Raw genomic sequence first — 27,460 nt, 5'->3', positions numbered from 1 at the left:
AAATGCTGTTAAAGAAGAAAATGTGGCCAAATAAAATATCTTAAAAATCAAATTACAAAAAAATGTTGACAAGCCAAAAAAGAATACCTAGAAGAACAATGTAATAGCATAGATGAATTATTTAACAAAGAAAACAGAGAGGGCTTATAAAGAAATTAACAAACTGACTTTCAAATTTAATAAGAACAAAAACAATGCCATCAAAGACGAAAATGGAAAATTACTCATAGAATCTGAGGATATATTAACGGAATGGAAGAATTATCTTGAAAATCTCTGTAATGGTGATGAACTTGATGTTGATATCAGCATAGAAAATCAAAATAAAGATAATCTAGGACCCCCAATAATGTGAGAAGAATTGGATAAAGCACTATCCGAAATGAGTAAGGGAAAAAGTCCAGGTGTAGACAATATTCCTATAGAACTACTACAAAATCTAGGTGATGAGACAAAAACTTTACTCTATCAATTAATAGCCTAAATCTATGATAAAGGAGAAATACCAAAGGAGTTTATGAAATCAACTATAATACCAATACCAAAAAAGAATAATGCAAATAAATGTAGCCAGTTTAGAACAATGGCTTTAATCCCACATGTTAGCAAAATTCTGCTAAAAATTATTCAAAATAGAATTTATTCATAAATAGATTGTCTATTGGATGAAGACCAATTTGGATTCAGAAAGAATAAAGGAACAAGAGAGGCAATACTCTATTTAAGAACAATAATAGAGAGAAGATTAGTCCTTAGTAAAAATACTGACATTTGCTTCCTTGATTTAGAGAAGGCGTTCGATAAAGTAAACCAGCAAATACTCCTAAATTGTATAACTAATATTGGCATAGATTTGAGGGATAGGAAAATAATTTATCGAATTTACAAAAATCAAAATGGACTGATTAAAATCAATGATAAGGAGAAAATAATAAATATAAGGAGTGGAATAAGACAAGGATGTATACTTTCACCAGTTTTATTTAATTTATATATTGAAAAGGCCATTCAGGAAACTAAAGATAAAATAAATAGTGGCATAAAGATAAATGGTGAGCAAGTCATGTGTATGAGATTTGCTGATGACATAGCCCTTGTAGCAGAAAACAGAAGAACGTTAAAAACAATGCTAGAATTTCTAAATATTAACCTTGAAAAATATAAAATGAAAATCAACACAGATAAAACTAAAATCCTTGTCACAGGCAAAATCCCTATCGATATAGAGCATATAGACATCAGCGGGAAACAAATAAAACAAGTGAAAAGCTTTAAATATTTAGGAAGCCTAATAACAGAAGATGGCAGAACAAGAGAAGACATAAGATCAAGAATAATCAATGCAAAAGCCCAATTAACAGGAAACCTCAGTGAGGTTTCCTGTTAAAATTCTTTTAACAGGAAACCTCACTGACATAATCATTATTTTTTTTCTGTATGAGCTAATTTCTGCTCATGCTGTACTTTTGCTACCCTTAACAACCTTGTCATCCTCCTTGTCTGTTCTTTGTACTCTTCATGGAACTGATTATTACCACTTGTCTTATTTTGCATCCATAATGTATTCTTCCTCTGTATTGCATGCTTAATCTCATCAATGATCATTTTGCACCTACTTATTTATCCCTCTGACCCTTGGATACATTTAGACATTGCTTCTACTGAATAGCACCCAAACAGCATTGATCTGCTTTCCACCCATCTCCTCGTTTCATGCTACAGCTGCTTTTTACCAGCTTTGTAGTTCCACATATATCCTTTCCTCACAGAACTCACATGGCTGATAACCACTCAGATAATCATTAGAAGTTATTCCACTTGGTTATACTATAAATTAAAGATGCCAAGAAATTATAGTTTTGATTTAATCCTTTATCCAAGTGTTAGCAAACAAATTTTTTGCCTGAAGTATTTTCGGGACTGGGTATCTTGTATATAGAAGCTAATGACTTCACTTCACTTGCCCTGGGATACCAAGGCAAGTGACTTCACTTCACTTGCCTTGGTATCCCATAATGCAAAGCACATATCCTATAATGCTATGCACTTTGGGTCACTACCTAGACTGATTTATTTGAGGTGAAAAAGTAAAGGGTTGCTCATCGCCGGCCTAGAGTAGTTACTATAAGGGTGCAAGAGAGCCTGATCGTATTAGGAGAAAGAAAAGACAGATAGATAGCATGAGAGATAGAAAAGGCCTCAGCTCTTTTATATCATCATATAGCCAAAGGCTATCAGTTTTCCTTTTTCACCAATCTCATATAGATGAACAATTAAAAGACGAATTGAAACTAAAGTGCAAAGATGACTGATACCTAGGTGGTTAGCCCCATCTGTGTTAACTGCCTTCAATTGGCCTTCTCTGTCTGAGATTTCTCTTCTGCAATGGACTATTGAAGTCTCTTCAGTGGGATCCAGACTCAAAAGTGATACCATGTTTGATGTAAAGTAGAATTCATATTTCCATATACCAGTAGTCAAAAGATGTCACACTTTATTACTAAAATACTCTGGATTAGAGAAAGAGAGAGAGAGATGTTGGAAGTTTTTTCACTTGGTTATACTATAAATTAAAGATGCCAAGAAATTATATTCTTAGTTTATTCCTTTATCCAAGTATAAAGGTGGTGAAGGTAACACAGAGAATTGCTGCAATTATGAGATGGATACTGACCTGCAGAGATAAGAGGGTTATCATTCCGTTGTATAAGTCTCTGATCAGACCACACTTGGACTATTGTTCTCAGATTTGGTCCCCAGGATTTGAAGGGGATAAATTAACTTTGGAAAGGATACAAAGACAGATGACAAAGATGGTTTCAGGACTGTACAAGCATAGTTTTGAGGATCGGCTGAGGGAATGTGGACTGCAGAGTTTGGTGGATAGAAGAAGGAGAGGTGATAGATTGAGACTTTTAAACTGTTGAGAGGTGGTTACAGGGTTGACACTGGGGAGCTCTTTTCGCTTGGTTGAACAGCGGGAAGGAGTGATGACAAGAGGCCATCCCTGGAAGTTACGAAAGGAAACTGTGAGCAAGAGGGTAAGAAGTGGTTTCTTTGTGTGGAGGGTGGTTGAACCATGGGATGCATTGCCTGATGCAGTGGTGGGAGCGAGAACGGTCAATGAGTTTAAGGAGTGATATGATAGACTTTGTTAGGAAGGACCTCGCACGATGAGTCTTTTGACTCCATGGAGGCCTGAATAATAATAATAAGCAAACAAAGTTTGCACCTGAAGTATTTCCAGGACTGGGCAACTTATATATAAAATCTAATGATTTCACATCGCTTACCTTAGTATCCCATAATGCAAAGCACATATCCATGTGAACATGTATAATGCTATGCATACTTGGAAGGGTATAACTAAGTGGAAAAACTTCCAACAACTATCTGTGATCCAAATTATTTTAATAATAAGGTGTGACACCTTCTGGCTACTCATATATGAAAATATGACTTCTGCATTACTTCAACCTTGGTATCACCACTGGGTCTGGCTCCCACTGATGAGACCTCAATGAAGATTGAAACTGGTCTGGATAGTGACCCTTCCCATAATGCATAGCATTATGCATCTCCATAAGGATATGTGCTTTGCATTATGGGATATTAAGGCAAGTGATGTGAAGGCATTAGCTTCTATATACGAGTTTCCCAGTCCTGAAAATACTTCTGACACAAACTTTATTTGCTTACACTTGGATAAAGGGTTAAACCAAGAAAATAATTTCTTGGTATCTTTAATTTAACACCCAGATAATCACCTCATGGTCCCCCTCTCGACAACCAGAAGGAAATTTGACACCTGGTTTATAATGACATCCTCTGATGAGATGATCAAATTCAAGACACTCGTACTATTACACCCTGATAACCAAGAATGTAAAAATTTCAGTTATCATGGTGTAACAAGAAAATAAAATTATAAAATCCTACGTAAGTAGCTAATACAAGATATTTAAAGATAAAAAATATGCTTGCATCCAAGAAAATTAATTATAGCAGAAATTATTTGTTTAATAATAAAAAATGGGTTCCTATTACAAAAAAAAAGGATATGGAAAAAATAGGTTAAGTAAGACAAAAAAGATTAGAGATTAGAATTTGTATGTGAGAGGCTAGTTTAATACTTGAAAAAAGGAGATTAAAATATTCAAGTAAATTCTAAAAAGGGGATTAATTTAGCATAGAAGCTAGCTTAAAACAAATGACGATCGCTCAAGTTCAACTCCCGAAGTGAGACGTCGTCACATGAAAGTCGCATGCAAGGGACCGTAGCATGTTTTGGGCAGAAAAAACGAGATTTTAATTGGTGAATAAGATCGACTCCAGTAAGGGGGGGAGAAGAAATTGAAGGTGCCGATAGGGGCCATGCAGATAAAAGGGTTAGGAACATCCCCCCCCCACACACACACAAGGCTTTTTTTTTTCCTCAGAGTTTCTTCACGAAATTTTTGTATAGGTAACACAGGTTTTCCTAAGTGACAGCATAGGAGTTATCTCCGTCTGATGCAACAAGGAAACAAAGTGTGTGGGAATTCGATCCCGTATTCCTATTGCAAGAGACGAGGAATGCCGTATAGTTACAAGAAGGAAGAAATTGTCTATGTATCTCACCATCCAGTACTCGTATCGAGGGAAAGAAAATCCATACAGAAGTCCGTGCCCACGTGATGAGTTTCATAGTGATAGAATAGAAGATCCTGTATCTGTGTGTGTGTCCTTAATTCAAGCACGAAAGGTCTAGATCATGAAAACCAGGGTTCATCCTAGAAAGGTACTGTAAAATCTTGTATCAATTGAAATCGCATATAGTTGCAATCATTGTTAATTACTGGACAGTCGAAGATATACTAGGACTTTAGTACAAATCAGAGTAGAATGAGAGTTTATATTATTTGATAAGCATTCATGTGCTAGAGATTTATGTATGCGCATAGTATCTCAATGAGAGTGTCTTAAAAGTCAAATGTATGTATGGGTATAGCGAAAGGATAGTTTAACCTATATTGTTTTGTTTTGTAAGTTAGATAAGGCAAACTGAAAATAAACATTAATGTCCATGGTATTATAGCAATATAGAGCATTCTGACTATATAATGTTAAGTAAAGTGTTAATTTGTTCCAGGATTGTATGTGTATATTTATATGTATAAAGTTTGTTATGATGGCATGATCGCAAATTCTCATATAGAATTTTGCCCTAATACTTGTATTTTGCTTGTGTAATTTTGTAATTTTTATTCTTAGTATTGAATTGTGTTTTATATAATAGAAATTGAATTGTACCATGTTTGAGATTTTAAATAAACTTTTGTTCACTAATAATACAGTTGTCTGAAATTGCTGCCTAATGCACCACTTGAAAAACGTACTAACCTAATCACGCAGGAAATTAATGTGTTAAGTTACGAGATAAAGGGTCACGACTGCTTAATAGTTTCACATTCAGACATATTTTTGTAATTGCTCCTTGTTTTCGAATTGTACATCTTAAACTAAATGTCCTGAAAGGCGCAGTATAATATAAATATTAGGGACACTAAGGGGAGAAAAGGCTTAAATATTTGAATTTTGTATTATCTCATGCATAGTTAAGTTTTGAATAAAGATAAAATTAGAAGAGATTCACTTGGAAGGATAAAGGAAAGTTTAATAATCGTAGATAGGGACACAACAATACTTCTCATAGCCTATGTTACATACTGCCTGAGGTAGTTGTCCCTCAAAAGCTATAGAAATTCATTTTCTTTACTTCCAGTTACTATCTTATCATCTCTGTTTATATTACCATAATTGAAATCACCCTTTCCATATTTTCTTGACTAATTGCTTATACATTTCATGGTCAGTACCCTCCATTTTGCTAGGCCTACAGCAACATCAAATTTGTTAGTGTGGAAACAAACTAGAAACACCACCATTTTCTCCTTGCATGGGTTTAACTCCTTTTTTTTTTTTTTTGTTATCAACAGCACTTCGCATCCCTTTTTAAATTTTCTCTCTTCCTGAAACATATCAAAAACGTATGATCTCTGTTTCTGTAAGGATTCATCTTCACCCAAACATGTCTAACTTATTCCAACAATTTTTGGGTGAACAAAGTCAGTCAATGCAACAGTTTTGTTCCCCTTGTGTCTGATACTTCTATCATTCATATGCAAACACAACAGTTCATTTCTGGATCTATAACAAGTTTCATTAATACTACTTATTAGTCACTTTTCCATGCCTTCCTCAAGATATTCTTCTTTCTCTCATTACTTATTCCAGAACCTATGTTCCTATATTCAACCCAACTTGCTTTCTTGCCAACTTGCACTTTCACTTCCAGTTTCAAAGCATCAACCTTTTTTATGCTGTATTCCCTGTCCACTATGAGTTACCCCAACCTCATTTCCTGTCTGTCTTGCATACTTGTTCTCTTATTCTCTACACTCATGCTACCCACTCCCACTTCTCCATTCATGAGCCCCACTTCAATCTCTCTTTCACTCTTCCACATCACTTCTTACCTGTGCAGATTCATTCTCTGTGCTCATTACTCTCTCTTTCAGCAGCATTCTCTCAAAATGACTCATTTTGAGAGAATGGCAAATACTGCAAAAACATGCAGTATTTGCCATTTATTAACTTCTGATTTACAGTTTTACTTGTGTAAAAATTGCTTTAAACTTTGCTCCTCATCAGAGATCAAGCAGACAAAAACTTACTTCTTACTTTCACTAGTATGGAATCCCAGATCTGAAATTTTCATCTCCCATAAGCGATGGAAGAACTTAACACTTCTTTTTGCATTAAAAAACTATTAAAAGAAAGGATAATAAATACATCCAGATAGTAAAACATTTCTTTTAATAGTTAATTAATATAGTTAACAATTCTTATCATTGTTACTTGATGCCAACATGAAGAAGTCTTATAATAATATTCATGCTTTAATACACCAGCTAAAAGTACGAGGTTCCATGATATTCAGAAGAGGATTTCCTCATAAGATTTTTGCTTGATTTCTGACAGAAAACAATGATTCACAGTAGGCCAGTGAACCTTAATCAAAGGCATATATAAAAATTGAATATAAGGTGTTTCTAGTCAGAGTTTGCCATCTTTTAAGTAGTGTAATATAAGATGCCTCATGCTGTATATTTATTTTCATAAGCACTTGTTCACTTCTTTTTTAATTTTCAAACACGGTTGTTGTTTTGTTAGTTCACTATAAAACAGTAATATAGTCAACTAGACCTAATCTGATCACTCTGGACAGACTTCAAAATATCAGTTAGCACTGACCTTTGCCACTATTACTGCACTAATGTTGTTAAAGTTCCCTATAATATTTCGAAATTGCTACAGGTATGTTTTTGTCTTTTTTTACATGGTTCAACTTTGAACTATAGGACAGTGTTTTATTTTAATATTTTCTGATTAATTATTTTATATAGGTTATTACTATTCAGAAATATTGGAGAAGATGGTTAGCAGTGAAGGTATTAAAAGCCCTAAAGGCAGAATATAAGCAGCGAGTTTTGTGGGAAGAAGAACAGGAACGCCTAAGATTAGAGGAGGAAGAGAATTGGTTGCGTCAGCAGTATGAATCAAGAGTTCATCCAAGGAATAGATCTGATTTTATGTTGCTGTTCAGTGATTTAAAAAGTAATTTTATTAATATACATGTTTATAAATTTACAACTATGATAACTTCAGAAAATCTTCGATGTTTTTTAAAATCCATTTTGTTTCTTTGCTCATTAAATTAGTATAAAAAATTACTATAACTTAAAATCTATTTCTTTGTTGTTATTGTTTGTTTTAATTTTCATTAACATTTTCTTTTCTTTGCATTTCATGCATATATTATAATCATAATTAATATTACATATATTCTCTATATATAGAATAGATCATCAAAAGTTTTTAATCTGAGAAACTAACTGGAGTTTCAACAGACTTTTGATTTGTAATACAGTTATTGTTATATAAAAATTTCATTCCTGGCATAATTTGGTTTGGGATTATAGGCATAGGATTCTGTTTGGTTGTCAGCATTGTAAAAAGTAAGTCTTGTTTTAATAATCTACTTGCATTTTAAGAAAAGTGCCAAATGTGTTGGCTAAGAATGACGTATATACAATAGTAATTTTGCACTTTCCATATGCATCTGACAAATTGCCACATGCCACATTTCATCATTGTACCATTATGTTTGTCTGTATCTAAAGTCAGTACTTTCATTGGTGTCCAAAACCTAAGGACGAACGCTATTTCTGAAGATTACAGCTGCAAATTCAGACAAATCAGCTTGTGGCAATTTGTATAACTGACAATTTTGAGTAGAAAGCGGGTACACATTCAAATTTTCAAATTGTGCACAAAGGGATGATGTTGTAGCACTCAACAGGGTAAAAGGCAAAAGGCTGTGCTAAGCAAATTAGGTTTGAAAGAAGCACTTTCCATGAAGGAATAAATTACAAACTTGGATGTCTGGTATTGTCTGAAAGACATGATCTAGATGATTTCATGCAGGGGAGTAGAAATTTGAGATTCTGTCAGAAAATAGTAAGTTGGGTTTTGCAGACTGGAGATGGCAATGGACATCACTGAGGTTTGAATGGAGGCTACATATATTGACCTCCATTCAAATCTTTGAGCTCAGATAGAGTTCAAAGGTTCAACACTGACTGGCTTTTCATATTATTACTTTTTTTTTTTATAATTAATGGTCCATGTTTCATCCCCATTTTGTCATTTTTCTTCCAGTTATTGCCTTAATTTTCTGCCTTGTTCCTGCTGCTCATAACTGAGATCTGGCCAGGCTTGTATACATGACATAGCAATGGTACCTTCTGGTATGTTATTCACAGCAGTTATAAATGCTGATCTGTTCACTTGCATATCACAAATCACTTTGCCACAGGAAATTTGTTCCATCACTCTGTGCTCATGGGCCCAAAGCAGTGATACCTGACAATTTCCCAGGATCGAATTTGCATCCATCAGCAAGCTTGCAGTCATTTAGTGTCACGTCTGTTTTGGAATGAAAGTTCATTATAATGGTATTGTATTTTTTTATACCATGTCTCTCTAGTTCTTCGACTGACATGGCAATGAGGTTGTAAAGCCCGCTGGCATTTTCACCGGTAAGCACGTTGATCTTGAGACATTGGTTGTGAATTGCTTCTAGATTTTTTGGTATATTGGTTTTACACAAAATATTATCACGCATAATAAGATGCATGTGCTTTTGAAGATTTAGAAAGTGTTTAACAGAGGGGAGGCACAGGGGAATAAAGAATGGCTGGCTGAGGTTGATCAGTTTTATTGTTAATTTGTCAATCTTTGCGCAATTAGTTTGCAGTGACCAGCAAAAAAATTACACTGAAGGTTCTTTTTCTTGTCCATAATCTCCAGCTTGCAGCTACAGCACTTCTGAACTTCAGCTGGTCTGTTGGAGTTGGTGAGATTCAAAGCAGCACTCTGTCAATGCTTGCAATGTTGCCGCCATCTTTGCTTTGTGCTGCAGGAATATCTATATATAGTGCATAGGTGCATGTCTTGGCTGTTATTAAAGTAGAAGAAATCTTTGTTTAAAAGTTCACAGTACTTACAATTGGTCTCACATTCTTCAATTGCTTGATATTTATTGCTGCACTGTCATTTGTGATATAAAATCAGGTAAAAATCACTTTAAATAGCATTCAAATTAGAGAGCACAAAATCTGACCAACACAATCCTGAGTGCTACACGGTGGAAAATTGACTATCTGCTGAAAAGTGTGGTTCATTTTCTTTACAGAAAGCACTGTGTTGTGTGTGTGTGTGTGTGTGTCCATACGATGTAATGTTACTTCCACTAACTAAAGCTTGTAAACCTATAGTACATTAGTATCCTGAATAGGCTTATTTTTTTTATTAATTTTATATAACTTTTTTGTATTTTTTATTTATTTTTATATAATATAGAAATCCTGTTCTAAAAATCAAAGTTGAAATTTTTTCAGGCCACTTTAGACCTCCAGTAAGTAGAGCATGCTCACAATGGATAGTGAAATTCATCTCCCGCCTAAGCTGCAGCCTATTAGTTGGAAAGCAGATACACAAATGTCAGCTAACTAGGTCAGCAACATAAATTTTATGTATAGCCCTTTTTCTTTTCTTTGTAAGGGTATTATTCTTAATGAGACTGGTTTGACTTTCTGGTTGTTCTAAATTAATTCTTTCTGAATCATTATTGCTACTCCTCTCTGTGTGAAGTATATCTCTTCTACCCTACTAATATAATCTTGCTTTCTTGAGATTAATGAGTCCTCCGTCTGTTTTACATTAGCTTTCTGATATTTTACTCATGCTTGCTTTAAATAATTCTGGAGATGCGATCTTCAGTATCATTTCCTAATGACACTTTAGGAAATGATATGATATGAGATTGCATCTCCAGAAATGTTTTGAAACTTCTAAGCATTACCTTTGCATGCTTTTCCATGCAGTACTGACTCTTTTAACCTGCAGTTTCTCATATTAAGGTGGCAAATTCAAGCCACCTTGTTGGAGGTTTTTCCACTTGGTTATATTATAAATTAAAGATACCAAGAAATTATATACTTGGTTTAATCCTTTATCCAAGTGTAAGCAAATCTCTCAAACAAAGTTTGCTTACACTTGAGGTTGAGGTAATGCGGAATTCATATTTTCATATACAAGTAGCCAAAAGGTGTCAGAACTTATTATTAAATTATTCTGGATTAGAAATGGATTTTGAAAGTTTTTTTCACTTAGTTGTACTATAAATTAAAGATGCCAAGAAATTATATTCTTGGTTTCATTCTTTATCCAAGTGTAAGCAAATAAAGTTTATATGTGAAATAACTTCATGAATAGGCTACTTGTATATAGAGGTTAATGACTTCAAATCACTTGCCTTGGCATCTTTAATTTATAGTATAACCAAGTGAAAAAACTTTCAACATCTGTCTGTAATCCAGAGTACTTTAGTAATAAAGTGTGACACCTTTGATTACTGATATATGGAAATATGACTTCTGCATTACTTCAACCTTGGTATCACTTATAGGACCCACTGATGAGACCTCAATAAAGGTTGAAACCAGTCTGGGTAGTGGCCCTTCCCATAATTCATGGCATTATACTTGTTCGTAAGGATATGTGCTTTGCATTATGGGATACTAAGGCAATTGATGTGAAGTCATTAACCTCTATATACAAGTATCTCATTCGTGAAGTTACTCCATGCACAACATTTTTTTGTCTACACTTGGATAATGGATGAAACTAAGAATATAATTTCTTGACATCTTTAATTATGGTGACTAATTAGGACCAGAGCTCATCACTGTTACTTGAACTACGCTTCTAGAGGCATTGAGACTTTAACTGATGTAATGTATTATTGAATTGATTTAGGTGGTTAAGCTAAAGGGATTTTGAAGGAAAGTGGTATTAAACCTGATATCAAAATTGGAGATATTAATCTCAGCTCTTTATTTTATGCGGATGATGTTATACTTATAAATAAATTTGGTACAAGTCTGTAAGATGCCCTGACTAAATTGAAGAATAATAGTTGTAATAAATTTGGTATGAAAATTAGCAATAGCAAGACTAAAACAATGAAAATAGGCAGAAGCATTGAAAATATCAACTGCTTTGTGAATGGAGAATCTATAGAACAAGTAAAACATTTCAGCTACTCAGGCACAATTTTTAGTGAAGATGGTAAATTAAATATGGAAATAGACAACAGAATCAACAAAGCTGGTATGGTAGGAAGTCAACTGAATAAATTTACATGGAGTAAGAGAGAAATTAGTCAAAACACTAAATTAGCTATATGCACGACAGCGTTTAAACCAATTTTAACTTATGGATATGAGAGATGGATTAGAAATAAAACGTTTGAACAAAGACTAGAGGCCGCAGATATGAGAATCCTGAGAAAGATTATGGACATGAACAGATGGTATCAATAACAATATCATACTAAAAATGAGCATGTTTGGAAAGAATTTGACATTATTAGTATCTGGGAATGTGTTAGCAGAGCTAATCTCAGGTAGTATGGTTACTCAAACAGAATGGGAGATGAAAGATTAGCAAAACAAGTGTTCTCTGGCAGGAAAAAGACCCAGAGGAAGACCATGATATAGGTGGATTGATACAGTAAAAAGTGCCTTAGAAGATAGAAATATAAGATCTGATAATGTTAAAGTCTTGATAGGTAACAGATTGATTTAGAGGAAAGTTGTGGATAGGAAGTTAGTAATGATGTAAGTTTTTCATGTAGTACTGTCATATCCTGTATCCCCCCCCCCTTCAGAGTACATGTCAGGAATTTGATAATAATGATGAGTTTGAAGGTAGACCATTGCTCCATGCCTGCAATTAGAAGGTTGATTTTCTTAGCCCTGAAACAAAAATATCACTCTTCCAAAGACTTACTTAAACTTTTCTTTCTGTAGAGACCTGGAACAGAAGGATGCTAAACCAAGACTTTTTTTTGCATAATGTCCTCACTGTAGAAAGTCATAAATACAAGTTCTTGACTTATCGGAATTCTTGCTGTACAAGGCAGAGAGATGACATTGAGAAGGGTAGCACTCATTTCATATATTCAGAAGATGAGTAGCAAACGTCATATGTGTAGGACTGTTGCTTAATAAAGCTGTATTAACGAAGGGCTTCTAACTGCTAAATTTAAAACTGGGATTAATGCTATGAATGTGGTTAGCTGCTATGCACATACTGAAAATTCCAAAGATGGGAAGAAAGAGTGCTTTTCTAACAAGCTACAAGACATACTCAGCAGTTTTAAGAACGATAGTATACTAGTTATTTTAGAGAATTTGAATTCCTGGATTGACAGTGGTGAGAGACCTCCAATTATGTAAGCTGTATAAATGGACTGAGAATAAACAAAACTTATTTCAGACATTGAAGATATTTACAAATACATTTAATGGTATCCACAAGAACATGACTGTCTGTGTCCTAATTAATATTAAATGAATGTTCTATGTGGAACACTGAGACATACAGAGATTCAGAGATCTGACCACCACCTTATTTAAAAGCATGTTGCAATTAAAGCTTAAAAAGTGCACTACATGGCCTATTAACCCTGAGCATTGAGCAGTGCTAATACCACCAGAATTTGCCAGATGAGTTAGTCAGGAAGGGTTTAAGGATCAAAGCTAGATTACCGGGAGAACTCCACATGCTTTTTAAGCTTGAATATTATGCTTTTTAAGAATTTGGATAGCTGACTATAGCTTCTGACCTAATGTCTGGTCTTCATATCTTCTCGTAATACACCCTGTTAGTAGATATCTACATGGATACTGAACAAATGAGGATGGTCTAATGGTTTGGGATTTAGTTGAGCAAATTAGATTCTTATTATAAACCAAAGTGCAGATACAACAGCATAATGGAATTGACTTAGCTAATTGTTGGGTATGTTTGTACTATCAGCTATAAGATTTGTTGGGGGGGGGGGATTTATGAATTTATGTGTGCATGTTCCAGATGATGACCTTAATATGGGGATCAAAACACCCAATTAATTATTTTATTTTAAATTAAAATCATTACTTCAGCACAGTAGAAGTTACTATAATTTTGCCATAATGAACAAAAGATAGTAATTATATAACAGTTAAGAAATAGTTTAGTGTGCCAAGAAAACTGAATAAAAGTGAATTGATATTCTCTGAAGACAGCTGTACTGTACAAGTGCATTCTTCTGTTGGAATTTTGCAGGTCTAGTGAGATTATTATGAGATTTAGAGGAGATGTAGAAGATGAAAGATGAAGTTCATGGAAAGAATTGTTGTGTTCTGAGATTAGTTATTTGGATATTTGTCATAGTGCCCAATTCTGGATCCTTTATATTTCACAACAGTAATGCTGTATTTCATAGAGCTGTGCTTCAGTTGTAAGACAATGCACTTAACATTTGTATGCTTTTCATCCTGAAAAACATACTGTCCAGAAAATACATGCAATTATTAGACATAATTCCAGCAAATCCAACTCGGATACATGACCTTGTTAGAAGAGAGAGAGAGAGAATTTTTCCCAACTCTGCCATTTCAGCATCCTGATTCAACTCCTCTAGAACAACTTTGAATGGGCTGAAATCCCAGATCATGAAATGATTGAGAGTATGCCACAAAAGTCACACCTGTCATTCAACAGATCCCTCCTTTCTTGTTACCGCTTTGCCCACTCACAACACAGATATGGTATAGGTTTTGCAACTTTTCATGTGTGGGTCAGATATAAAAATAAATTTAAAAAAATGGAATGGCTCATATTCATTGTGCATGTAGCTTAAATATGATCCACGCCTCATGATGCATCTCTTTGGAATTAATTTAACATGGATGTAATTGGCATAAGTAGTAGTTTCAGCTAGAATGACAAAGTAGCTTTTGCTATTGTTAAGGTGAACATCCTCTGAAAAAATAAAAATAAATAAATAAAACTTGAAACAGGAAAGGTAATATCCCCCCCCCCCAAAAAAAAGAAAAGAAAAAGGTTAATATAAGTTTCCTGTTATTATTATTACTTAACATCTCCAATGACTCATAATAGGAGGGAACTCTACTCTATTCCTCTATACTCATCTCACTGTCTCCCCTACAATACATACACGGTGACACTAATCGTTGCCATCTACTACCCATCACCACCACCATCAGCAGCATTTTTTGTCTGTAAACTGAACGTGTTCTCGTGGCTGATTTGCCTGTATGCAGGATGAAAAACCCTATTGTCTGGGAGAAATATCCTACTACCTCCATATGAGATCAGCTAACTTCAACTGAAAAACCCGCTGTTCTTCCAATTGCACTACAGAGGCACTTGTCATTAAATTAAATTTTATTAAATATATGAGTGATTAAAATTAATTTCAGTAGTATTTAATGATATGAGAATGTGATTACAGTTCACTTATCTAATTTTATTATGATTTGTACCTTTACATTTTTTGTACCACAAATGAATAAATTTAGAAAATTAAATCTGCATTACTTTTCTCGTGTCTTTTCTAGAATGGTGGCAAGAAGAAGTAGAAACAATGGAGCAAACAAAATCTGGAGCACAACTTAAAGCAGCTCTTTGTGGTGTTACTGATGAAGAAGTTGAATATATTCAGGACATCGAAAATAAAAAACAAGAAGTTCAAAATGCTAATAAAGAAGAGCAAAGGCATTTATTTCTGAACAAGGTGAAGATATAATTTTGTTATCAGGCCTCCACAAATTACAAGTTTTCTTGCAAGTTGCAATCTCTATCAATATGTTTGTTATTGTTGTGAATTCCTTGTTGAATTCACAACAATTCTTTGTGAATGCAAATGTCAAATCTATTCTGTCTCATCTCCCTTTCCTGTAGACAATAAAAATAATCAAACATTATGTACAAAACCAGGACACTACAGTTGTTGCTACTTTGCCTTCTTGGATTTCATTTACCAAATCGAATTCAGCAGAATTAAGGATAGATACCATGAGTGACTTCTTTTTCCAATTTATGAATGGAAAAAGAAGGCAGAAAAACTAGAAACATTCCATGTTGACATAATTGGAATTACCAAGATGAAGAAATCAAAAACAGGTGAGATTCTGTTATTGATAAATATAAGATGTTATAGTTGAGTGATGATAATGATTTGTGAAAAGAAAGGAGAAATTTTAGCATTCAACACTGAACACAAAGATAAACTACTTCATCAACGAAGACCAGGGATCACAAAGTTTGCTGGCAGAGCTTTGTGAGGAGAAGGTAGTGGAGTTTGTAAATGTGTGGAATGCATTTGAAGGAAAGATGGAAATGTACAAAAATGATGGGTTGCATTTGAATAGATTTAGTGTGAGACGATCAGAGAGACTATTACTGCAAGGATGAATAAGTGATGTGAGAAAGACAGCAGAGGAAGTAAGAAGTGAAGCAAAAGATCAGGAGAAAGAGGAACTAGTGTGATCAAAGTGATTGTAAATGAGAATAGTAGTAGTACTGTGAGTGATAATGATTAAACGAGAATGCAAGATGGAGGAGTGAAAACAAGAGGACAGGGAGACACAGTATAAGGAGAGTGGATGCTGGAAGTGGTAGTGAATGTGAGTATGAAGATGGTCAATATGGAAATGGGATGTGCGGAATATAGTTGAGTCTGAAGAGATAGATAGGTGGTGATAAATGAAATCGGGAATGGTTAGGTGTGGGAAAATCACAACCCACAAGTGGCAGGACTGGTTATAGACCTGAAAGTGAATTGCTGTGTTTATGTACAAATGCTAGGAGCATCACAAATAAGGGAAATGAAATGGTTTCATTCACTGAGTTTATGCACCCTTATATGACACCTTCAAGGAGTCCAAAGACTCATTGAGGGAGAGCACTTACTCAACAACTTCTCCATCTCTACCACTTCATCAACAACACCGAGCCTCCACTACCATCATCATCTACACCAACAGCATCTACTGCCCACTACCACTACTAGTTTTTTTGTCTGTAAATTGCATGTGTCCTGAAGGCCGATTTGTCTATATACAGGATGAAAAACCCAAGTTTCAGGGAGAAAAAACCCTGCTAACCTCTGTATGAGATCAGCTAACTCACCTTCAATTGAAAAAAAAATATATATATATAAAGATTCCTCTTGTCACGATGGAAAAAGGGTGCATAAGGATGATATCCTGACAGGAATAAAAAAGGAAGGGTGTGATGTTTTATATGAGGATTGAAGGGATAAGAAGGGGGCTGATGACAATAGCAAGCAAATTATGTCCACACAAAATGGAGAAGCGAAATGTAAACAGTGTGTCAATGGCTTTGAGTCAGTATGGTGTGAGGTGGGGATTGACTGAAAGAGATATTTAATTGGATGCTGCTATAGGCCAGGAAATGTGGAGGGTGGTGATGAAGAAATGTATAAGCAACTTCAGTTAGTGAACAAGGGAAGGGTGATTATTATGGGTTAATTTAATTATGGCAGTATAGATTATAATGAAGAAATAGCATTTGGGAATAAGGAAAATGAATTTCTTGAGACACAGCTATCTTTGGCAGTATATAAAGGAGAGACGTGAGGATCAAGAGTTTTAGTTCTGATCATTTCATCACAGGATGTAACTGTGAATGGGATTTTGCACTTCCCTCCAGTTGGTGAGAGTGATCAAGACGTGATAACCTGGGTTGGGACTAACCATATGAAAACGTCTGTAGAGGAAAGGATATATGTGAAATTACAAGGCTAATCTGGTGAGTATGAAAAGCTTAGGAGATATCTTGGAGCTATAGCATGAAATGAGGTGCTAAGCAGGAGAGAGAGAGAGAGAGAGATGCAGCCAAATGTGGCGTGGAAACTGATGAAAAGATATTTAACAATATCACTGTGGAGCAGCACAAGATGAATACTATTAGCAGTAAATTACATGAGGAATATAAAAGCATGCCAGAAAGGTTACTCAGTTGGTAGGAAAAACAAAACTACAGTATGAGCAGAAATTAGCAAATCAGGCCAAGAAAATCCGTAGAGTTTTTCAGATATTTTGCAAATAGAAGGAAGAATAATTACATTTCAGGCATTCAGTGAACAGTTTATAAGGGTGTTTCATCCTCATCAGGGTTAAATCATGAAAAACTCAAGATTAGAGAGCATAGGAAAGGATAGCTAAATTGTGAGTAAACATAAGGTATACAAGGAAATAAATAAGCTTGATGTCAATAAGGTGATATGATTTAATATATATCACCACGTGTCTTAAGAGAATATTCCAGGGAATCGTCAGTAGCATTGGCATGCCTATTTAATAAGAGTCTTATAACAGCACAGGTTCCAAGAGAGCAGAAAGAAGGTAAAATTGTTCCACTGCATAAAAGTTGTGATAGGTCTGTGGCTAAAAATGATGGGCCAGTCTATGTATTCAGAGTTGTGGTTGGGTATAGGAGAGATTAGTGAGAACTAGGATACAGAAATGGGTTGACAACAACAGTATGCTCTGTGGTCATCCGCATGGGTTTGTTAAAGGGAAATTGTTTTACCAACTTACTTATATGCTGTAACAAGGTAACAAATGTCTTGGACAAGGACGAAGTAGATTTTACAAATGCTTTTGATAGATTGCCAAAATGAAACTAATGGGATTGGATAACAAACCTGTTAGTTGGATTGGTGACTGGCTCTCAGATACATATTGGAATGTTGTATGCAGAGGTGCAGCATCCTGAAAGAGGAAAATTACTAGTGATGTTCTGTAAGATCTGTATTGGGGTCACTATTGTTCAATTTACATGTTAATGATATTGAGATGGGTTTATCTGGTGATATGCAACTGTTTGCAGAACTGGGGAGAGAGCAATGCAGAGTTTAGCGGATGTTATGGTCTTACAGGAGGACTTGATAGATTGCATGAATGAGTAGGTAAGTCGAACTATCAGTTCAGTGTTGCAAAGTGCAATGTTTTGAAATTTGATAAGCAGTGTTGGAATGCAAAGTATACACACTTGGTGGGGAAACTTTAAAGGAGGTAATGAGAATGAGAGATCTGGGATTGGTGATGGGCAAGGACCTGAATTCAGTAACCATGTTGCACAAGTTGTGAAATCGTCACATCAGATAATGGCAATGATGCATATGAGTATGATGTGCAGAAATTAAAAGGTCATGATTCTATAGTATAAAGCCTTAATCAGGCCTCACATGGATTATTGTGCACAGACTTGATCATTAGGTTTTCATGATGACAAGGATTTATTAGAAGGGATCCAGAGAAGATTCACAAAGGCAGTCAGTGGGCTTTGAAATGTGGAGTTTAAAGGATAGATTGAGAGAATGTAAATTGCAAAGTCTTGTGAATAGGAGAAGGAAGTTGGGGGGGGGGGTATGGTTGAGACATGTAAGTTAGTCAGGGATTGTTATCAGGCTGACATGGAAGAAATTTTTCATAGAATGGGAGAGGGGAGTAAAACAAGAGGCCATCCCTGGAAACTGTATAAAGAGGATGTGAGCAGATTAGTGAGGAGAAGGTTCTTTGTATAGGAGTGGTTGGTTAGTAGAATGCATTGCCTGAGTGTGTTGAGTGTAGACACATTGAATTAGTTTAAGGCACAGCATAGTGGTAAGATCTTGCTTAACCACTATGCTGCAATTTTTTATTAAGTTCATAATATGGAGGTAAATAAATATCCAATTGTCTCATGAATTTTACGGAGCTCTCCATTGAGGGATCATTATCCGTAAAATAACTTCCTAACTTTCTTGCCAAATCCAATCCTTCTGCTAATTTCTTTGAACTGAATTCTTTAATGGATTTATCACAATCTGAATCTTCAGCAGAACTTTCTCTGCCATTTGGTTTGACATCATTTATTAATTGTACCAGTTCCTCCTCATTTAAATCTGGTTCCCCATCAATTAATTCACTAATTTCATTTTCAACCATATCGCAAAAGCCCTCTGCACCAAAAATGGTGCGACGCTTATTATATGTCTTAGCTCGGCATCCACTGGAGGTACGAAATTTTGTTCCAGAACTGCTTCAGGCCATATTTTTTTCCAGCAAGCATTCAGTGTAGAGGGTTGTAATTCCTTAATCGACAGAGAAATAATCTTCACACAATTCAATATTCAAAACTCTTTCCACACTTGAGGCAGTGTCATATTTGGATTAGATTCTCTTTTTTCTAAAATTAATTGGAATGTTTGATGAATATAATATGACTTAAATGTTGATATTATTCCTTGGTCAAGTGATTGAATAAGCGAAGTAGTTATTTTCATATTCGGAAGGCTTAAATTTGTTAGGTGGCCTGGCGCGTTATCTAAAATTAGTAGAATTTTGAAGTCGATATTCTTTTTCTTTGTGTAATTTTCTACATCAGGTACAAAACACTTGAAAAACCAATTTTTCAAACATGCTAGCTGTAACCCATGCCTTTTTGTTGGCCTGCCAATAAACAGGTAGGGTGAACTTGTCGAGCCCTTTCATAGCATGAGGATTTGAGGATCTTTTAATAAACATTGGTTTTGTCATGTAATCACCTAATGCATTACTAACAGTAAAGTAATTCTATCTTTGGAAACTCTGAATCCAGGAGCTGATCTTTAATTTTTTTGAAATATAGGTACATTTTGCATTTTTTTTCCTATATAATCCGAATTCATCTGCATTTAACACCTGGTCTGCACTATAACCACCTTCTTCAGTGATTTTTAAAAGTTCTCCTGGGTATTTCTGGGCAGCTTCTACAGCTGCTGACTCTCTCTGGATTTTAAGATTATGCAAAGGAAACCGCGATTTAAAGTTTTTGAACCAACCCTTACTGGCACAAATCCATGCTGAGGGCTTTCTTCTGAAGAATCTTAATCAAGTTCTTTTAAATGTTTATAAACTTTGAGAACTTTTTTGTTTAATAAGATTTCCTTCCAAGGAATTTCTTTTAAGTGCAATCTTTTATCCAAATCATTAGAGATTTCTCCATTTTTTCTATTAGAATATCGCGTACATGAGCAATGCGCTTTGCACTTACCGTTGACCCAGCAATAACACTTTCTTGGATTTTATGTTCATTTTGTTTGACTGCCCGAATTGTTGATTGATTTAAATTCAAAGTCCTGCAATGACTCCGGTTTTTCTCCATTTTCCAACCGATCCAAGATTTTAATTTTTTCTTTGAGAGAAATGAATTTTCTCTTCAATGTTGGTTTTTTTCCCCTTTTGTTGCAGTTTTAGTGGCCATTACTATAAAAATAAATTTTTTACATAAAAAAAAAAAGCATTACATATTAATTATATAACTCACCAGAAAATAAAGTGCTCAGCTTGAGATTAACACACATGGTTTTTAATGCACTTTCCTGGCAGAAAAACTCTTCGTTTTTGAAGATAAATTTCAATAATAAACACTTGATACGCTAAACAACTGGCGTACATGCGTGCTAAAGAATATTTCCACTAATATAAATTCACTACTTATAACTATATGCACAATAATACACACTTCATATGGTAAACAATTGATGCTCCACAAAAAAAAAAAAAAAAAAAAAAATGTGCATGCATGCTAAAGAGTATTTCCCTTAATATAAATTCACTGCTTATTTTTAAAGTTGTGTGATATGGATAGACACAAATTTAACGAAGATAAAATTTGATTTCTAAGTCGTGCGGTGAAAAATATATGAAAAGATAAAGGGTTACTACAGTTTGTAGACTGTGTTATATCGAAACGACATTGTATAAGTATCACGTCATATTGAGGGTTACCTGTACTTGATTTAATCCTTTATCCAAGTGTAAGCAGACAAAGTTTGCGCCTGAACTATTTTCAGGGCTAGGGCAACTTGTATAAAGAAGCTAATGACTTCACATCACTTGCCTTAGTATCCCATAATGTAAAGCACATATCCTTGCTGACATGTATAATGCTATTCATTATGGAATAGCATTATACCAGTTTCGACCTTTATTGAGATCTCATCAGTGGGAGCCAGACCCAGAGGTTATACTAAGGTTGTAGTAATGCAGAAGTCATATTTTCATATACAAGTAGCCAAAAGATGTCACAACTTATTATTGCAATACTCTGGATTAGAGATAGTTGTTGGAAGTTTTCCACTTGGATGAGACCTCAATAAAGGTCAAACCGGTCTGGGTAGTGACCCTTCCCGTAGTGCATAGCATTATACATGTCCGCAAGGATATGTACTTTGCATTGTGGGATACTAATGCAAGTGACATGAAGTCATTAGCTTCTTGTTGCCCTAGTCCTGAAAATAGTTCAGGCACAAACTTTATTTGCTTACACTTGGATAAAGGATTAAACCAAATATATAATTTCTTGGTATCTTTAATTTATAGTTTAATCAAGTGGTAAAACTTCCAATAACCAAACAGAAGTCGTGGGAAATTTTTGGTAATAATATAGAAGATAAATATCAGAAAGGTGGCTAAATATTCTGGAGGATATTGAGAAAAAACAGAAAAGAACAGACTAATATAGCCTACTATATATTGTAGAGGCTATGGGGGAGGTGGAGGCTATGTCATAGCCTCTACTTCCCCCACAAGTTCCAAAGACAATGCACTGTCGAAATGATTCCAACCCCTGACTTTTTCCCATCAATCCCTCTTCTTCTCCCCCCCCCCAAAAAAAAAATAATAATAATAGTTTCATTCTTGAGATCCTTCTCTCACTCCCCTCCCAAAAACTCTCTACCCACCCTTAATAATAATAATATACATATAAAAACCCCAGATTTTGTCAAATAATTCCCCGACATTACTTTACCCCCACTTTTCCAAAAACCCCTTTCTTTATCATCTTACAGCAGATGAATGCATATCGCCGGAATAAGGAGACAGCAAACAACATCCAAAAAAGGTATATCTGAATTTTCCTCCTATATTATTCTTCATATATTAGTTTTATAACACTTCAGTAATGCCCTAAGATTTGAGTAAAGAGCCAATGACATTGTAAAATAGGGGCACTCCTAAATGAAAAAGGCTATATTAGCCATTAAAATAATAGTTTATTTTAGACGAGTAACATGGGAATTTTATTATTATTATTATTACATCACACCTCCAGGGAGTCCAAAGACTCATCGAGGGAGGGCATCTACTCTACAACTCTTCGCCTCACTACTCCATCATCTGACACCAACGCCATCTACTGCCGACTACCACCACTATTACTTTCACAGACAATCAGAAATAATACCTATAATGAACTTAAAGATATTCTGGAATGTTAAGTAATTACTCTGAGAGTTTGTGTAGTAAAACAAGAACAGTGGTAGAAATTTAGTCAAAATTTCATCAGATGCACATATCAATTCCTGAGGTAGAATAAACTACCAGAAACCTGAAATGTGGAAAAACAGCTGATATCTGAAAATCTCATTGAGATGTAAAGTTTTTACAGTAGATGATATTTGAGCAGAAATGCTCAAATATTGAGGTATAAAAATTTTACATGGTTATGCTGCATAATTCTGAAAGCACTCTCCCTTACTTTTGAAAATACAGGTAACTCTCGTTACGCACTTTGCATATACTCAGTTTCATTTCTGTACATAAATATTATCACTGATCCAAGGTCATAGAAGATTCCACATATGCATCTTGTTTCCTACTTCCATCTATCTGCTGTGCTCAATGTCCGCTGTGTGTTCTTACTGCCTTTTTAGTCTATGTGGTAATGTCTTTATCTGTAATTATGAAGATCTGACAAAAGATGAAAGCATCTAATACCTTTTACTGCAAGTTGTATGTGGTTTGATCCCTATAAGAGGCATTATGCATTCCACAATCTCAAAAAGACTGGTGAGGATGTGGCCACAGATCACATTGCCACCGAAGAATTTCATGGTCTCTTCAAAGCAGGTGTTTAACCTACATGAAACTGGCATGTTTGGAAAAGTATACCCAGTTGTACATACATAATCCATCCAAGAGAAGACAGCACCTGGATCTAAAGCTGGTAAATCTGCTACACATTACTTGGGAGGTAATGCTTCTAGGGACTACAAAATAACTCCCTCACATCTCATGGTGTATTACTCAGAAAATCTGCAGTCATGAAGGGATATAAAGGCAAGATTACTTGCTGTTTGGAGAGTAAATAAGAAGAGCTGGATAACATCACAGATCTTCAATGTTTTTCAAGAGAGTTGCACAATATATTAATTTTGAAAATAAAAAAATTAATTTAATAGTTATTTGTTTTATATGTACTGAATATTTTATTTACTATTATGCTTTAATATGTTTGAAAAATAGCTGCATTTTCAATTAAATTAATCTTGAAAGATCAGAATCTTGCCAGTTTGGGACATAACCTCTATTATATGCTATAAGCACCCCATACTACATTTTTGATATGCACAGCACTTCTTGAGAATACATCCCCCCCCACACACACACACATATAAAACTGGAGTTAGCTGAATTCTGCTTGCCAATTTACGGATCAGTTTTTTCTTATTGGGTTGACTTTCACATCTGACCCATCCTGGCATAAACACATCATGTCCATGGCCTTTTTTGTTCTAAACAATACTTCTTTTCTCTTCTACTCAACTCATGACACTTTATAAATTTCAAATCCACGTGACAATCAAATATTGTTCTTGAATTTACAGGAATATAGAATGGAAGGAGGAGAGAGTGTATGGGAACAAGGAGAGTCTGTTGAATTTCTGAAGGATAAATACCTTAAGCAGCATGTGACTGAAGCAACTAGACTCTTTAGTATTTTGGATCTAGTGATAATTTCACAAGATGTAGTTGTTAATGGGGTATTGACTCTGCAACCAGTTGGTAAAAGAGTGATTATGAGTATGTGTTTGTGGAAGTGGAGAAACAAGAAAAGGTTACTACCAAAAAAAGGGATATATTCAGAATTATAACATGACTGATTTTGGGAAGCTCTGTAGTCAACTAGCATCAATACAGAAGTGAGTGACCAAAATGGTGAGTGATCTGTGGAATGCTGCCTATTGCTAGAAGGATTTTGTAGGGCTGATACTAAGGAATAGTTCCAGTATTTGAATAGAGACAAACAACAAGGGTCATCTCTGGATATTGAGTAACAGTGTGGTTAGCAAGTGTGTAAGAACTAGATTTTTTGCTTAGAGAATGGAGAATGAGCTGTGCAGAAAAGATCTTGACAGTGCATGGAAATTCATAAGGCAGTATCTGAAACAAGCAATGTATAGCTGCATACCAAGGTTTAAGCAAGTAAATAGAATAGGAGTGAAATGGATGAACAGTGAAATTAAGTAAGCTGTGTTGAAAGAGAAAATGCTATTGAGGAGGTACAACACAGTTGATGATCAGATTCATGAAGAATAAAGTGCAGGCTTAGGAAGGTGACAAGCATGGTAAAGAAAGAAAAGATGCAGAATGAGAGGAGATTAGCTGGTAAGGCCAAGGTTAATTCAAGACAATTTTCTGCTATATGACAAGCAAGAGGAAAAATAATTATGCAAGTTGATACTGGTGGATAGTCATTGCAGCAGAGTGTTGTGTCATCCTATCTTGCTGACTGATCCATTTATGTTGGTTAGTTGAACTTATTCTTATTTCTTGATATTCCGTTTTTTTTATTTGTTAGATGTTGATTGATACTGATCCGAATATAAAGAAATTTATATTATCCTGCGCCACCTTATATTCAGATTAGTCTATATATTGTAGAGGAATCGATCATCATCTGACGTTTGCAATCTCACTTTTCTACAGGCCGAGGTTAATATTATCTTTTAAGGCTTCCGCAAGGTCCGATAAATTTTTGTGAGCGGTGCAATGAAAGAAAATCAGACAAACATCAAATTGAATTCAATAAAACAAAACATTTAATGCAGGGTTATATAACATGTACATCTAAGTATAACTTTCTAAACAAGATAATGCAATTGAACAAATCCAAAATATCTCTGAGATACAGGTAGCTATTCAGTTAGTTTTTAAGATTAAAGCCAAAAGTCTTAGATCTTATTATTCAAGAGATAAGTATTTCTATCACAACTTGTCTCTATTCTATCAGACAATTCATATTGATTTAGTTCTAGTGCTCAGAATACATATAATGCACTAGGTATCAAACATTCAGTTCTCAGTTCTCTATATTCTGTCAATTTATAAAAAAAATAGATCTCACAGTTCAAAGTTCCAGAATTCACAATAAATATTCTTATAGTTGGCTTCTCTAATTCACTTCTAGTCTATAAACACTTAATTGAATTACAAGGCAGTTATCAAATTCAAGGGGGAAATACTTTAATGCTTCATTCTTTCGACTATTTATAGTTAACCGCCACAGCTAGGGTTAAGATATATTAGGCGGAGCTAACTTTCACTTGCTTCACACTGGATGTAAAAAGGATGTCTTACTGGGTTACAGCTTCAGCACATTGAATACACTTAGGCACATCTTTAAAATTCCTGTTAACTAATTACTGTGAGGAAACACAATTCAAAAAAAATCTGCACTATGTTAACTGAAATATTAAACACAGAGCTTTGCAAGTCTTGATTAGATTTACATCGTGTACTAATCCCTTATTTTCCATTATGTATTGACTTCAGCTCTGCAGTATTTTTCCTCTAATCATTAGGAATCCATCGTAATATCAGAATTCCATAGAGGTAGTTTTTAATGCCTTTTTATTCCCGGTCCTATCCTTGTCAATTTTTCTGGATATCTCAGCTCGCCTTACGTTACACAAAACCAGTCTCTTCACTGTCCTCAAGCTTTCTCCCCTGTTTACTTTCATTTTCCAATTAACTGCATTTATTCTTCCTGCCAAAATCTGGTTCTAGCCAGTCCAGCTTACATCTACAGGTTTCTCTCCATATCATAGCCATTCACGTTCTAAGCATGTGCTAACTCAAAACAACTCTGTTTCTCCTTTACTAGCCAATTAAATTCAATCAGAAGAATTACATAAAATCATATCAGCAGAATTCTACATATATACATTTTCTTTCAGGAATAACAGATAAGGTAATAATCCGTAGTTCACATAAAATACATTTAAATATGATAAATACAAATTCTTATAATATATATGCACAACTTCTTATAATATTTATACAGGAACAAATAAAATAAATTGAATGACACTTTAATACTGAGTCTTTTTAGTACTAATATAAATCCCAAAATTATATAATTAAACAATAATAAACAATCTCAAAGTAACTATATGAATAATAATTTATAAGCAAGTGATTAACATCAAATAATATTTACAAGTGTTGCTTGAGTCATGGCAAATTATGTTAAATGTGAATAAAGTATTATAATTCTAAAATATCTTCATTCACAATTTGACAAGAGTGACAGTTACAAAGGATGTAGTGGAATTATTGAATGAGCAGTTTATCAGCATATATCGTACTGGTGCAAATGATGCTGTACAATATGCAGAAGGGAGACAAGTATTAGGAGAACTGGAAGTGAAAGAATCAGAAGTGTATCAGGTGTTGATTGGGTCAGATGTTAATAATTGTTTGGAAATGAATGAATGACATATCACCACATATTTTTTAACCTTATTTTGTTATGTTATCTGTTACCTTATATTGAGAATGTGACTGGAGTCACATTCTCAAAGATATTCTATTTATGCTTTTATTATTATCAGCAGTGTGTTGGAATCTTTGTGGAATTTGAAGACATTATACAGGGCTCCTAGAATATCCACACAGTACCTGTTGCACCTCTTCTTGAACCCATTCACTAACAAAACACTCACAACACTAGCAACCCATTCTCCACTCTCTAAACAAAAAATCTAGTTACACACTTGCTAACCATACTGTTACTCAATATCCAGAGATGACCCTTGTTGTTTGTCTCTATCCAAATACTGGAAATTTTCCTTAGTATCAGCTCTATAAAATCGTTTCAGCAA

General features: G+C 34.6%; 1 protein-coding gene across 3 annotated transcripts in view; it reads left to right on the top strand.

Moving 5' to 3' along the window:
- The window catches only part of LOC150108466 (IQ motif and ubiquitin-like domain-containing protein), a 227,567-nt gene that overhangs the window by 64,460 nt on the left and 135,647 nt on the right, over positions 1 to 27,460 (top strand). For all 3 annotated transcript variants that reach the window (XR_016550657.1, XM_090415872.1, XM_090415873.1), the window contains exons 5-6: positions 7,449 to 7,659; positions 15,078 to 15,253. Coding sequence is in view for 2 of the 3 variants with exons in the window: in XM_090415872.1 (XP_090271998.1) it covers positions 7,449 to 7,659; positions 15,078 to 15,253 (387 nt within the window). In the remaining variant the exon portion in view is untranslated. The remainder of the gene's footprint in view (positions 1 to 7,448; positions 7,660 to 15,077; positions 15,254 to 27,460) is intronic.

This window comes from Typopeltis vanoorti, chromosome 3 (genome assembly GCF_054136105.1).
Source record: "Typopeltis vanoorti isolate ZY-2024b chromosome 3, IOZ_Tvanoo_1.0, whole genome shotgun sequence".
Classification (NCBI taxonomy): Eukaryota; Metazoa; Arthropoda; class Arachnida; order Uropygi; family Thelyphonidae; genus Typopeltis; species Typopeltis vanoorti.
The sequence above is the reverse complement of the archived record's forward strand: the minus strand, read 5'-3'. Positions and strand labels throughout refer to the sequence as shown.